The 15,969-nt window shown below is 39.3% G+C and overlaps 1 protein-coding gene across 1 annotated transcript in view; it reads left to right on the top strand.

The window, feature by feature from the left end:
- The window catches only part of LOC311070433 (uncharacterized protein), a 37,149-nt gene extending 22,922 nt beyond the window's left edge, over nt 1-14,227 (top strand). Inside the window, exons 5-7 of the mRNA XM_084094275.1 lie at nt 13,050-13,480; nt 13,572-13,777; nt 13,877-14,227. Coding sequence (XP_083950401.1) covers nt 13,050-13,480; nt 13,572-13,777; nt 13,877-14,059 — 820 coding nt within the window. The 3' untranslated portion in view covers nt 14,060-14,227. The remainder of the gene's footprint in view (nt 1-13,049; nt 13,481-13,571; nt 13,778-13,876) is intronic.
- Nucleotides 14,228-15,969: the final 1,742 nt, after the last annotated feature.

The raw sequence follows: 15,969 nt of genomic DNA, 5'->3' as shown, positions 1-15,969 counted from the left end.
CAGAGGTCTGTAAGCAAGCAGTACTTTGGAGACAAGCATTGTTTTTGCTTGCATATTTCTATATTTAACATATATGTTTTGTTTTGTTTTGTTTTTGGTAGAAAAAAAGACTGGTAAAATATGTTTAAAAAAAAATCAAAAATGTTTTATTCTAAATATTTTCATTTAATTATAAAATGTATAATTATAAATTCCTAATTTATTTTGCACCCTCTGTTAAAAGTAGAAAATTGTTATTGTTTTAGATACGATTATATTATATATATTATACGGTTATGAAATGTTCATTAAAAAAAAAAAAGAAAAAAAAAAGCTATACATGTAAAATGAACTGAGATATAATTTATAATAATGGCCATTGCTCAGAGGTATTTATTCCTTGCAGAGTTGAGCACCAACACACCTGCCTGGATGTTTTCATTGATCCTAATACCCTTTGTTAGCTGGTTCAGATGTGTTCGATTAGCATTAAAGGGGAACCTATTATGTAAAATTCACTTTTACATTGTGTTTGAACATAAACGTGTGTCAGCAGTGTGTGTGCACAACCACCCTATAATGGTAAAAATCCACCCACTCCTCTTTTTTAATCCTCATAAATCATAAGAAATGTTTCAGAACAAGCCGTTTACAGATTCTAGATTTTTGTGACGGACTATAAACCCCGCCCTGGGTGAGCTGTACACAGTCCACCATGTTTGTCTCGTCACCAGAGCATTTAACAGCAGCATTCATTCAGCAGCAGTAAGATATGTATTCTTATTTAGCTACTAAAGTTATTCAATCAAGAGCAGTGACAGATTTTCTATTTTTCTTTTGTTTTTTGATTCATTTTAATAGCATATATAGCAGTACTGTATATTACGCTGCTTTCACTTTAATACACAGATCGTACATATACATGCGATTTCTTTACTTGCTGTTTACATTCACAGACATAACCGACTGTGTTTGTCAGCTTTGTGTGTTTTTGACATAACCTTGTGTGTATTTAAGTTTAAGCACAATAAGACATGAAGCAGAACTTAGTTTAATACTCACAGGACGCATCGTCTGACAGCTGACGTGCTTTGAATGTGTGCACTCAGAAATTCATATATCAGAAGTTTAGACTGATATGGCTTTAAAACGCATGCAGATAATAAACTGTGATGATGATGAAGAATTGCAATGTCACGTGAGTGTGACTGCGATAGAGATGATAATCAAACCAAACAGATGTTTTGTTAGTTTTTGGCAGAGTATCCGAGGCACGAGCTATAAAGGCTCCGCCGTCTTCTGGAAAAGTGGGGTAGGGAGCAGCAGCTCATTTGTATGTAAAGATACATGCATGAAAACAGCATATTTCTCCTTCCACTTTAAAAATGAACATTTACAACATGGTGTAATAAATAATCTGTGTGGTATTTTGAGCTAAAACTCCACAGACACATTCTGGGGATAACTAAGGCTTACACTATATTGCCAAAGGTATTGGGGCACCCCTCCAAATAATTGAATTCAGGTGTTCCAATCATTTCCATGGCCACAGTTGTATAAAATCAAGCACCTAGGCATGCAGACGCTTCTGCAAACATTTGTGAAAGAATGGGTCGCTCTCAGGAGCTCAGTGAATTCAAGCGTGGTATCGTGATAAGTTGCCATCTGTGCAATAAGTCCATTCGTGAAAATTTCCTCACTACTAAATATTCCATGTTCAACTGTTAGTGGTATTATAACAAAGTGGAAGCAATTGGGAACAACAGCAACTCAGCCACAAAGTGGAAGGCCACGTAAAATCACAGAGAGGTGTCAGCGCATGCTGAGGCGCACAGTGCGCAGAAGTCGCCAACTTTCTGCAGACTCAATAGCTACAGACCTCCAGACTTTGTCTAGACAATATTGCTGTAATGGCTCTAGTGAGCAAGGCACTCTGCGTACTCACCCTCTAAAATGTATAAAATGTAGACTGTGCGGAGCTCTGGAGAGCAAAGTACTCTGCATAATGACTTGTACTTGTACTTTGCTTGCAAAGAGCCTTACTACTTGATACAAAAGGACACTGAATTCTGCAGAGTATTCAGTATAACGACCCTCTTGCGCAAGTGTTGTTGCCTGTTCTACCTAGAAAGGGGCTCTAATAATGAGCAGAGGCCTCAGTAGGATGACTCTCTGGAACAAGAGAAGGCCTAACTACACCTGACACTAGATAGCCCCACTAAGGAGGCTCCCAGAGAACCATATCACTAGATATCGATATCCAGGCAGAGCTTAAGGAAGAGTAAACCTCAGCAGAATGACATGAGCCATGTCACTCAATATCACAGAACTCAGGAGAGCGGATGCCTCAGTATAATGACTCTCAACATCTCAAAAACCAGAGGAAGCCTAGCAACCCTCTACTCTAGAGAGAGCAGCCAAGGAGGTTTAAAAAGAGTCTTAGCACCATTAGAAAGTGAAAACCTAAGTAGGATGACTCTCTAAAACGAGAGAAGGCCTGATTCCTATGCTTAGGACAGCTCTATCAATGGGGCTTTACAGAGAGCCATGATGCTTGACACTATCCAAATAGCCAATCCAAGTAGCTATCCAAGCGGAGCTCAGGGAAGCGGCGACATCAGCAGAACTACCTTCAACAAACGAGAGAGAGCCTAACAACACTCTACCCTTAGGACCACAGCCAAGGACACTCATATCAAGCCAAGTGCTACTGTCTGTAAGGAAAAAGCTCAAGATAATGGAGGCCTCAACGGGATAACTTTTTAGAATGAGAGGAGGCCTAACTACACCATTTTACAAAAAGACAGCCCCACCAAGTAGGCTCACTGTGAGCTGTACCACTTGGCAACATCATCTAAGCAGAGTTCTAGGGAGTGAAAGCCTCTGTAGAATGACTTTTTAAAATGAGAGGAAATACAATCACCTTTTATACTAAAGACATATTTATCGAGGAGGCTCACAGAGAGCCTTGCGACACGACATCGCTAAGCTGCAGGGCTCAAAGGAATGCAGGACGACTCTCAAGGATGAGAGAAGACCCAGTGCTACTTCTAATGCAGCTATGGAAGCTCTGCGACATAGTGTCCCTAACTAGAGGGAGGAGCTCTATCGAGAGCAGCAGGATGCCACTCTAAAACAAGAGGGGACCTAATTAACAAACCCTGGTATCTAACCATGCATAGCTCTGGGGAGCGGAAGCCTCTGAAGGTCGGCTCTCTAAACGAGAGGAGACTTAACAATACTCTTTGTCAAGGAAGCTCACCTGGATCCATTCCTCTTTACACTAAAGTTAAACAGAGCTCTAAAGAGTGAAGTACTCAGCATGACGGTCCTCCAAAGCGAGGGGAGCACTGGTGACATTTCAACAATATTGTTTAGTCAAGGTGGATTGTCGAGAGCCATACAACTCAACTAGTTTTACTGAACTTGTCAAGGAGGCTCATAAAGCCATTCAGCTTGACACAGAGCTGAAAAATAACTATAGGGAGAAGAGTACTTAGCTGATAACCCTCTAGAACATGAAGGGAGTACTAGCAATGCTCAACTGAAACTTGTCAAGGAGGCTCACCGAAAAGCCTTCCAGCCTGACTCTAATAATGAAAGGAGCTAAGGTAAGGTAAGGCTCACCAAAAAGCCTTCCAGCTTGACTCTAACAATGAAAGCAGCTAAGGTAAGGTAAGGCTCACCAAAAAGCTTTCCAGCTTGACTCTAACAATGAAAGGAGCTAATATAAGGTGTGAGTACTTAAACATAACAACCCTCCAAAACGAGGGGAGTACTACCAATGCTTAACTGAAATTAAGCTTATCAAAGAGGCTCACAGATAGCCACTCACTTGATTCTACGATATACAGAACATTTAGGGAGTGAGTACTCACTTTAACAATCATACAAAATGAGGGAAGTACTATCAATGCTCAACTATAACTAAGCTTATCAAATGCTAGATTCTTATCTGAAACGAGAAACTGGCAAGAATAGAGTCTACTGCCATGATCGCATCGCTACAAGCATTTTTCAACTCCCTCAAGAGCCGAATGTGCTTGTACAAATGCTGACATGGTTGGAGCTTTTCACTGCGACTGCAACACAAAGCATGCATTCAACTCCCTCGAGAGCTGAACGTGCTCTGTTCAACACTAGATTCTTACTGCTCTATCGAGAAACAAACAAGAACAGATTATGTTGCAATGAATGCATCATTATGTGTGCCTTCAACTCCTCAAGAGCTGAACGCACTCATGCAAACGCTGAATATTAACCTTCAGGTGAGATCAAAGATCCACAAAGCTTCTTACCAGTCTTTTTCAGAAGTCTCTCAAATGCATAAAATGAGCATATTCAGCTTGCTCGAGGAGTCAAACACTCCGTGAAGTTTCTGTCTTACTTGCACATACAAACAAACGGCCCCAGAAAACAAGGAAGAGGATGACGTGTTCCTCATGTGCCCTTTTATACTTATGGTTGCACTGGTAGTGACGTCATAGGCTGTTGCTAACCAATGTAATTGTTGCATTTAGACACATGCTTCAGACACCAGTCATGCTGAGGCATTACTCATGATCTTGTTCAGCCACAGTGCGAGTTCCTATTCGACAGGGAACTACTTTATTTCACAAACTGCAACACTGCTTCAGTGTTACTTCTACTCTCTATAGATTGGGACCATATGGAAACTGAGCAGTGTTTGTTTAACACTAAAGAGTTTGCTGCATACCAGTAAACATGTAACCTGCAACATGCTTTTTTTGTTCATCAAATAATTATTTAAATTATTGAGAAATTGTCTTGGTCTTTATTTAACTATGAACACACACTAAAAGATGTTATATGTGTAGCGGGTAGGGTGGTTGAAATGGGAAGTGTACCTTTAAGGCCTGCTCATCATCACTGATTATTTGGATCAGGTGGTGTAAGTGTCCACTATAATAATGGCCCTTTAAATGTGTCGTGAGACATGAACAGAAAAACAATACGGTTGAAGAGTGAGCCTCTTGGTGTATCGGCTGTGTAAACGGGAGAACTTCGGTTTGGCATCTGCGTGTATGGTGACCAGTAAATGGTGCCAGCAGTTACGAGTCTACAGAAACTTGCTCATCCTGGTTTTACTTTTTATTTCTTTGTATGTATGTGTGTGTGTCTTGGGGATCTGCCACCACTGTTTTTTGATGACCTGGACCTAGGTGGGCCTAGGATGGAGTCCTGCTAATGGTAGATTGTTAATTTAAATGTTTTTGTTTTTTTGTCTGTTTGGTAATCGTTATAATTCAACATTCGGGGCATTGTGCAATATCTCTTTTGGGGACAGTGTCTATTTTGCAATGTTTACTAGTGTGTTGTGTGAAATGCTGTTTATGTATGTATGTACGGCCGATTTGGTTTGAAGTGTTTCTTGCAGTGTGTATATGTGAACAGTATCTATTTATTTGACTTTATTCACTTTTGTCTAGGTATTGTTAGATTTTATATCTTGTAACTCATTTGCTATGAGACTTTTATTCACTGTGATTTATTTATTGTAGAATTGTTCACTGTTACCTATTGGCGCTTTTCCACTGCATGGTTCGGCTCGGTACGGTTCGACTCGGCGCGGAACGGTTCGGCTCGCTTCGCTTTTCCACTGCGTGGTACGACTCGACTCGGTACGGCACGGTTCGGTTCGCTTTAGCTCGGTTGCTTTTCCACTGCAGTTAGTACCGCTTCAAAGTGGGTGGGACTGATCGTTATAGTTGCCGTCTCTACTGCCATGATATCATCATATTAAATGCAAATTTTTCATTCCGTGTTTCCCCATCCACTCCTCGGCAACCAACGAGAGGAACGTCTGCACCTCGTCCACTGACCACGATTCAGCCATTTCTTTTTTTGAAGTTTATACTGTGATCTGCAGTGTTTTCACGTCACATTTTAGTATCGGTACGGTACGCTTGGAACCTCAACAGAAGTGGTACCATTTAAAGCGAGCCGAAGCGAGCCGTACCGTACCGTACCATGCAGTGGAAATGCGCCAAAAGTGAGCCGTACCGAACCGAGCCGTACCGTACCATGCAGTGGAAAAGCGCCAAAGCGTGCCGTACCGAACCGAGCCGTACCGTACCATGCAGTGGAAAAGCGCCATATGTGGAACTGTCTGCTCTGATTGCCAATCAGTGTATTGTTTAGTGTTTAATAAAAACTATAATTGAGTACATCAGTCCCATATCCATCCTTTCATTGGATACAACCTGCCTAAATAGTTCAAAGGGGAGCGCGGTTTGGGTTTTCTAGTTTAAATATCCAAATTGTGTGCGTTGGAGCGCCCCCTAGGGGTCACATATGTAACACATACGCATTCCAAAGTCGTCACAGTGTGCAAAACATACCTTATGCTGGTGACCAGTAATGCTGGATTTTTCAGCAGGGATATCTGAATTCTTAGCATTCATGAAACATTACTGAGAAATACCTGGATGGTAAAAACATATCCATTCCTGTGATCAGAAGCTTCTTTGACTGCTCTTTTCTTTTTGTCATTTTTATTGTTGTGTTATGGAGAGGATAGCACATCTTTTTATAGATTTTTACAATTTTATAAAATGTGTTATTAGCCATGAAGAGTAGTATCTCTGAATTTTTAACATTCATGAAACATTACTGAGAAATACTGGGATGGCTTACTATTTTTGTCTAGATCCTTGAGTGCATCTATATAAGGCCACTAGAGTGAATGGTTTGCAATCCTTGTCATACTCCACAGTAGGTGGCAGTATGGAAAAAAATATTTGGTTTTGCCTATTGTTTGGTCACTTTTACTGAGGCTGTTTGACTTTGCCAAGTGGTTCTTGAATATAGTGGCGAAAATGGCCATTGTATTCTCCGTTTTTATCACATACTCAAGCCAAACCACTTGAAAATGCATGAATAGGTTTTCTTGCACAGCACAAAGCTCTAATAATCAACTAAAACAATTTTACCATTTCTCATAATTTCTCACAGAGGCGACACTGAGGGGACGGAGGAACCCGCTGCAGTTGGGGGGACGGTGTGCAGCAGATGGTCCCCAATACTGTTGTGGAAGTGGTGTGACTACTGACCAAGGGGGAGCCGGCAGGATGAGGGTACCCGGTGGAGCCGCAAGTCCGAGGGTCTCCGGTGGAGCCACAAGTCCAAGGGTCTCCGGTGGAGCCGAAGGTGAGAGGAGCAAATACGGAGCCAACAGGCCGAAATGGAGCCAAGAGGTCGAAGGCCAGAGTTGCACGCACGGTAGATGCACAACCTGCCACTCTATGTGACGGGGACTCCCCGGAGACAGTGCAGGGCTGTAGACATCTGGCAGTGGTGGGTCTGGTGGACTGGCTGAGCTTCGTGGTGCAGCAACACATGGCAGAAAAATGGTAAGAATAGCACAGTACATGTAGAGCTATGAGATGGGGAACTCACAGTTTATACAGTCTTTAGTGCCATCCAAACACAGCGATGATGAAGGTACCGGGTGGGAGACAATATTTATTTAGTTTATCAGCCAGTCCTCATTTTCCATAGTTAAGACTCCCTCTGATGTCGTGGGCTCAGACCCCTGGTCAGACTCACGATGGGGCTCCACTTCCAGGGCTAGGGTCAGCTCTGTCCTCTTCTCCTCTGGCTCTGGCTGACGCATCATGGCGTATGGTAGCTCAACGTCTGCGGGGGGCACACACGAATTCTCCGTGGTCTAGGGTTATAATCCGGGCTCTGGGTCTGGCTGTGTACTGGATCGGAATATGACGCTCTCCAGAGGTCGATAGGGTGGTGAAAGGTTGCCCCGATCCAAAACAATGTCTTCAGTGTCTCATCATCAAGGGGCCTGGAGACGCAAGACAACAAAAGTCTTTAACAAACAAAAAAAAATTATGCCTCTCCTGAGCCAGAACGATAAATCTCACTCTATATTCTTTGTCCGGTATTCTGTAACACCTAAGTTCAATAAAGATGAGGAATATTGCACACAAGGTTTATTAGAATAATCCAAACAGCAAACATGCAAAACAGCGTTCAGACACAAACAATACCGAACAAGGAATGCAGGTGAGAGAACAACTTAAGAAGGAACACAAAAGAGGATAATTAAGCACATACAGCTGACACATACAGTGGTGGTCAGAATTAATGGCACCCCTGGTAAATATGATAAAAAATGGCTGTAAAAAATAAATCTGCATTGTTTATCCTTTTGATCTTTTATTAAAAAAAATCCGCACAAATCAAACCTTTCATTGAAGTAAAAGGATTGAAAGAGGGGGGTAAATCACATTATAAAATAAATGTTTTTCTCCAAAACACGCTGGCCATAATTATTGGCACCCTGTTATTAAATACTTTTTGCAATCGCCTTTTGCCAAGATAACAGCTCTGAGTTTTCTCCTATAATGCCTGATGAGTTTGGAGAACACCTGACAAGAGATCAGAGACCATTTCTCCATACAGAATCTCTCCAGATCCTTCAGATTCACAAATTCATGTTGGTGCTTCTTCTCTTCAGTTCACCCCACTCATTTTCTATAGGGTTCAGTTTAGGGGACTGGGACGGTCATGGCAGAAGCTTCATTTTGTGCTCAGTTACCCATTTTTGTGTTGATTTTGATGTTTGTTTTGGACCGTTGTCCTGATGGAAGATCCAACCATGGCCCATTATAAGATTTCTAGCAGAAGCTGTCAGGTTTTGATTTTTTATCTGTTGGTATTTGCTAGAATCCATAATACCATGTATCTGAACAAGATGTCCAGGACCTCCAGCTAAAAAATAGGCCCACAACATATAAGATCCAGCAGTATATTTAACCGTAGGCATGGGGTACTTTTTATCCCTGTTTGCACCAAACACATCTGGTGGGTTTGCTACCAAAAAGCCCTTTTTTTGTTTCATCTGACCTTTTTTAGGTTTTCTGACCCCAAGACTCAAGTAATCTCTGCAATTCTCCATCTATGATCCTTGGAGAGTCTTTGGCCACTCAAACTTTCCTCCTCACCGTGCATTAAGACAATATAGACACACTGTAATGATGGGTCAGAGACGTTCGGATCCATTTGCAGTGTTTATTAGAAGAATAGTCAAACAGGCAGAAATCAGGGAACAGCGTTAAGAATGTCAGAGGCAATCCAGAATCACAAACAGTGTTAGGCAGAAGTCGGGGCAGGCAGCAGAGAATCATAAACAATACCAGGCAGAGGTCAGGGCGGGCAGCAGACAAAACACGTGAGTAAATAAACAGGCAGAGGTCAGGAAACAGGAATCAGTACAATGCAGAGAAACCGCTCAGAAATGTCAGCCGTGGCAAAACAAGACTTCGCAATGACCAAGAGTTCAGAGTCAGTATAAATAGAGAGGAGAAGTGGATGCACCTGAGCAGGTGATTAGACCTAGGTACGGGGCTGATGGGAATTGAAGTTCAATACTCAGGTGAACTTGATCTTTGGTGATTGGAGAGAGCCACAGAGGTGCGATCTATGACACACACGTCCTCTTCCTGGCAGATTCGTAACATCTTTAGTTGATTATAACTTCTTAATTATTGTCCTGATGGTCAAAATGGGGATTTGCAATTCTTTAGCTATTTTCTTACAGCCACTTTCTATTTTGTGAAGCTCAACAATCTTTTGCTGCACATCAGAACTATATTCTTTGGTTTTACTCATTGTGATGGATGATTAAGGGAATTTGGCCTTTGTGTATTCGTCATATTTAAACTCCTGTGAAACAAGAAGTCATAGCTGGACAATTTCATGTTCCTAGTCACCCTGGTGTGCTAAATAAAGGTAAATATTAATGAGAATATACTTCAGAGATATTTTACTCATAAAAAATTCTAGGGGTGCAAATAATTGTGGCCGACGTGTTTTGGAGATAAACATTTCCTAATGTGATTTACCCCCCAATTTCAATTATTTTACTTCAATGAAAGGTTCGATTTTTGCGAATTTTTTGAATGAAAGATCAAAATGATAAACAATGCAGGTTTATTTTTTTACAACCATTTTTGATCATATTTACCAGGGGTGCCATTAATTCTGACCATCACTGTATGAACTAAAGCTAACGGTAACCAAGGAGACAAACGAGTGGTGGGAATCTGAGTGGTGGGAATCTCCACGACAATCTACAGTGCCGCTTACTGACGAAAATGCAGTGAAAGAAGACACATGACAAATGAAAATCAACTGAAAGTCCATGGAAACCAAACTAAACAGAACAGAATGGTGACATAAATACAAAAAACAATATGTGGAATTAAAGAATGCATATGTATAATTTCCTATTATCCAATTTAAAATTAATAATCTTGAAGTAGCTGCTCACCTATGTCCAAGAAGACTCTGTCATCAGAACAAAGCTCCTGGTTTATGCACTGGATAATCAATTACATATTTCAGTGTTTATTGCAATGACTACATTTTACTCAGTAGATATGTAGCTTATGTTTTTAATTGCATTTACTTCTGAGACTTTAATTCTACATGATAAAAGGCGTTGTGTCGAATTTCGACTGCCTGCAAGAATTCTACTGCCCTCCACTAAATGAATTTTAATGATTGTGATCATTTTCCCTTTTCTTTATTTTAATAAACTTTTATGTAGTTATTGCATTTGGTGGTCACAAGTTAATTTCGCGGATCTTTTATGTCGGATACGACTGACTAATATTGAGTAGCCTAAATCTTGTAAACGATTCCTAAAGGTTTTGCATCTACAGCATACATTACAGACATTGATGCACAAACGTGGATATGATCTACATGTCTAAAGTATATTGAAAGAAATCTGTAACATAAATCTGTTTTATAAACTCATTGATTTCACTTAACAACTTTAAATATAATGCACAATAAACTATAGAAAAATGTATTTACATCTCTCAACAGAAAGGTTTTCTTTATTCCCTTAAATCCATTTTAATCCTTTAATTATAATTTAAAAAAAGACCACCCCCCCTCCACTCCCAATGTTCAAGACATGGTTACAGCCTTGTTGTGGGTGCTTGAAAATATTTTTCTCTGCAAAAGGCTGGCCCGGCAGAAAATGTTTGGGAACCACTGACCTAGCCTAAAGCAAGGCAGGTTTGTGCAGGTTTGTAAAGTGTAGATAAATCAAGCGTGTCATCAACAGGCCCATACAGGAACTGCTGGCAGAGAAAAATCAACTTATTACATGTCTAAAGTACACCCAAATCAGTTTTCTGACAGACAGATAGGTAGATACAACATATAGAAAGATCCAATGTCCATTGTCAGTAAATCTACAATTTTCTTTTCTTTTTCTTTTTTTGGTGAACTGTTCCTTTAAGGATGCCTACTAATCCCCCAAAGGATACTCCCTCTTTCCTTTGACAATCAGTTTTATGTATCTTTGTTCCTAACATTTTTAAGGAGGAACCAGAGAGTATAAATTCCCTATGCTGATCCCAACAACTGCATTGCTTAGAGAGGCATTCTTCTTACAGGTAACTTTTACTGACATGCTCCATCCATCGTTGTTGTAGTAATTCTTGCCATTTTGTTACTTTTTTTTATTGTTTTTCAGACAAATTTGAAATTTGTAATTTCTTTACAGGCTAGGACAATGAACATGGCTTGCAGAAGACCAGTCCCCGAAGGTGAGTAAAAGTATAGGAATTGTTTTTGACCAATAAAATGTAATCAAAATTTCTCTCAGTCTTCACAAATTGACATGCTTAATGTTCTGGTATTTGACACAAGCCTGTGCAAAACCATCATGTAGTAAGTATTACATTTGTAATTCTACAGAAGTGATGGAAGAAAATCAACTCAGGTTCTTTCAGGAGCTTCTTCCATCGGCTGAGCGTACGGCTTTGCTCTACCATCTCTCCTATCTCTGTTTGGCTAAGTTCCCCAAGTTGGAGAGGGTTCTCAGAGAGTGTGCTCTTGAAACCCAGAATCTCTTTGCCTCCTCTGAGTCTCTTCTGCAGAAGGTAAAGTCATTGATCTTCTGACCTTTCTCTTTTTAAGGTCAAACTAAAGAGGCAGATTAAAATAAGACAATACCATCAACAGTAGAAATCGAGGATAGATTTGTATTGAATTTGAATACAGGTACAAAACAAGAAGAATTTCAAGGGGTAGCATTGAAATGCATTGAAATTAATAGAAATGTTGTGAGTGTAGCTTGTAATAATGCATTTGATTTTTCTGCATGAGTTACTCATTATTGTGTTTTCTTGCACACAGCAAATGAGATATTTTTTGTTTAAAACATTAATGTCTGAAATGTACATATTTCACTGTAATTAATAACTTAATTTTCATTGTATGCACCATTGGAGATTCAAGATTTCATGTCAAGGTCACACAGGCTTTCATGAGTTTTATAGTTTTTTGTACTTTTGGGATGAGAGAAAAAGATACCTTTTGGAAATTTTAGATAATTTCTCTCATTTTCAGTAGTTCCAGTAGTAGCTATCAGCAGCAGAAAAACAATGTCCATTGAATTTAATACAGGTCTGATATGCAAAATAAAGTTATTTTTATCTAACTCTGTTAGACTTTTTGTCTTCTGGTGTAGATAAGGGGAATGATAGTTATAAAATATGTATGATAAATGTTTGACATTACACATTATTACAGATTCCCCCATCCACCTGCATATTTTGGTTTGAAATCAGCAAAATTCATCAAAAGGACATGACCTTGGTGGACGATTAATTTTGAACATAGAATAACTTAATTATCTATAATGGAACTTAATTATCTAATATAAAATTATTTATTTATGTTGGCTCAAAAATCTAAGGGGGCACATGCAAGGACATAACATCTTGCTGTCTTTTAGTGTGTGGACACAAGTAACCAAATGGTTTCCACACTCTTCCCTCATCTGAAACTCGCTGTTGAAAATAATGAAAACATTCAGACTACAAGTTCTTTGGAAAAAGCAAGAGAATGGATCGCAGAAATTGTTAACAGAGTAGAAGAGATGGTGGACAGGTAAAATTTTAGGAAATGTTTCAAAGTGTTACACATCAAAAGCATTATGATATATGAACCTACAGAACAAAGTTTACTGTGATTGAACTGATGGTTTATCTGAAATCTGTCATCAGATATGAGAAACACAACCGCAGTGTGGCTTCCTGCACCAGTGATGTGATTCTTGAAAAGGCTGAGGCTGAAAAAAAAATTGCACAAACTACCAAGGAGATAGAGGCTCTAGAGAAGGTGGTGAGAGATCTTCAGATGGAACTGAGGAAAACCTTAGAGGAAATCGGACAAATTGAATCAAAGATAAACCGGTGTCAGGCCAGATTTGCCCGTGGAAGAATGTTTGGTTTGAGTTTCCTGGCTGTCGTTGTACCATTTGTTGGACACATTCTTAAATCCATTTTTCAAGCTAAACCTGCACAAAACCAGGCTCTTGCTAATGAAAAAGCTCGACTCATTGCTCAGAAGTCAAACCTGAAAAGCCAGGAGCACAATATCCAAGTCAGGCTGACTGATGTTCAGCTGAAGTTGGCAAACAAGAAGACGGAAAAGGGTGAGATTCTTTCAAGATCTCTGTGTGCCAATGGTCAAAAACCTCAGAGTGATCTCTCATAATCAATGTCTGCTTCATATTGTTTTTCAAGGTTCAATACCCGAAACTGTCCATCTGAGCGATGTCCAAAAGTACCTTTATCAAATCCAACAAACTCTGCTTAAGCATAATATGTTCTGGAAATCAGTGCTAGTATTTCTGGAATCTCTCAAAAGCGAGACCTTTTCTAATGAACACTTCATTGAGGAGAATGAACTGAAGGAGATTGTTCTGATGCATATTGATTCAGCGCAAGAGGTAACTTACACACTGAATAAATGTTCAGTTGCAGTTTATGACAGTTAATTTCATTGCATTTTCTATGTTGTGATTCATTTTGTATCTCAAATCTTTCAGAATTGGAAAGCCTTTGGTGAATCCTGTCTGATGGCAAAGAAGGCCTTTAGCTTGCAGAATAAAGATGCGTATAAGTTCCTGGAATTCAACCCATCTTCACTGTCACCAGAGGAATGGAAAAGGCGGTATGACATTGTCATAGCAGATCTTACCAAAATAGGAACTGCCATCGGTGCACATTAGCCAATGATATCTGCCATTCCTTTGCAGTACATAGGAGTACATACAACTTACACATTTATATGTTTTAATACAAAGCTACGTTCAAACTGTCGCTGGCTAGCCCTGTGGTCATCATAAAGTTTCTGAATGACATTCATAGATGTCATTCCATGTTGAGACATCTTTTCTTTTTTTTCTTTTTTTTTTCTTTTTTCTTTTTTTTGGAATCCATTTTCTTTCCACTAAACATTTTGGAGGGAAAAGATTATATAATCAGCATATGTATAATATAAAAGAGAAACAGCATACTTTTTTTTTTTTTTTTTTTAAATTGAAAGCATCTTTAGATTTATAGAATTGCTGTGGTACTACAGTATGTAAAAATAGGGTTCCACTTTATTTCGATAGTCCACTTTAGACATTCTACTACCTATTGCTATGTTACTAATAGTCAGTAGAATATCTGTTGGGGAGCATTACAATAAAGTGTTAGCAGATTTAAGCATACAGTCTATTAATAATCTAATTACAGTTAGTTGACATGTAGTTGCAAAGTTACTTATACTTAGTAGAATGTCTAAAGTGGACTATCGAATGAAAGTGTTACCAAAAATAGTAAAGCCAAAATCTTGATTAATATTGTATAATTTGAATTGTATAATTTACACAAAAAAATAAAATAATAAATGGACAAAAAAAAAACATATTGGATACATGTTCCTTGAGGTTCACTTATAATGAATATATATTCCACAATACAGTGGAAGTGTTGTATGTCACTCTGTTCCAGTTCAAATTACCAGATGGATTTATTAAATATTACCTTATTGCATTCATGTTCTTCATCTTCAACTTCATTGGTATTTAAATAGTATAGGCTTATGTTGAACATTATTCTTGTACAAACAGACGCTGTATTAAGCAGAACATAACATATTGAATGAAAATGTCTCTGAAACATTGGTGTATTTGTCAAATATTGCATTGATTTCACTTCAGCTGTGATAAAGTATGCAAACATAGCACGAGCCTCTCTATGGGAAGCAGAAAGTGTCAGACTTGACGGCTCAGTTTTCAGCTCCTCCCCGACTGTACGCGTCAACTCTCGCCGAGAGGTTACATCCAACCGAAGTCGAACACACCTAATATCTGACCTTCAGTGGGCAATGCATTGCATATGGTGCAATGATTCTAGAGATGTCTTTCTCTAGAGGCAGTCATATGCAAATGAATTGCTTATGTGATGTATATCCAAGCAACCCCTTTTTAGAGCTTGATTAAAGAAATGCTTTGTTTATAATGAGGAGGACATTTTAAGATATAAAACTTGCAGATGTTTTGCAGGACAAAGACCTTTTATACTCTATGTCAAAAGATAAAAATAAAAAAAAGAAGTGGTTTCTCATGTCATGAGCCAGCCAGAGTGCAAGCTGCCGCCTCCTGACGCTGCTAATAGGGCTGCGTTTAACTCCACCTTTAGACATTAGGTGAGCTCATCCCAAGATGTGCTGTTGTTCACAATGGAGCTGCTCTTGTAATGGCAGTCTTTTCTAGCCGGCTCACAGTTACCCTTACACACTCCCAATAGCACATTGTCTCCCCCTACTGTTCATCCAGGGCATTCCATGTCATCAGTCCAGCATTCATATAACAATCGTACACAAAATCATAAACACAATAAAATAATTATATACATGGAAAAAAATATTCCTGTGACTTTACATACAGGGTGTCACACGACTTCTGTTTCATGCCGACTTTAAGTCTTCTTTTATTGAGGCCGAGAGCAGTGGGAACTAATAAGCATTGCTAATAAGCATCACCTGCTCCACATTTCCATTTACATTTAGTCATTTAGCAGACGGTTTTGTCCAAAGCGACTTACAAATTAGGACTAAATTAAGCGAGTCATCGTGAAGAGGCAAAAAACA

Source organism: Abramis brama (genome assembly GCF_963993115.1).
Source record: "Abramis brama genome assembly, chromosome: 20".
Taxonomy (NCBI): Eukaryota; Metazoa; Chordata; class Actinopteri; order Cypriniformes; family Leuciscidae; genus Abramis; species Abramis brama.
Note: the sequence above shows the minus strand (reverse complement) of the source record. Positions and strands in the feature narration are given on the sequence as shown.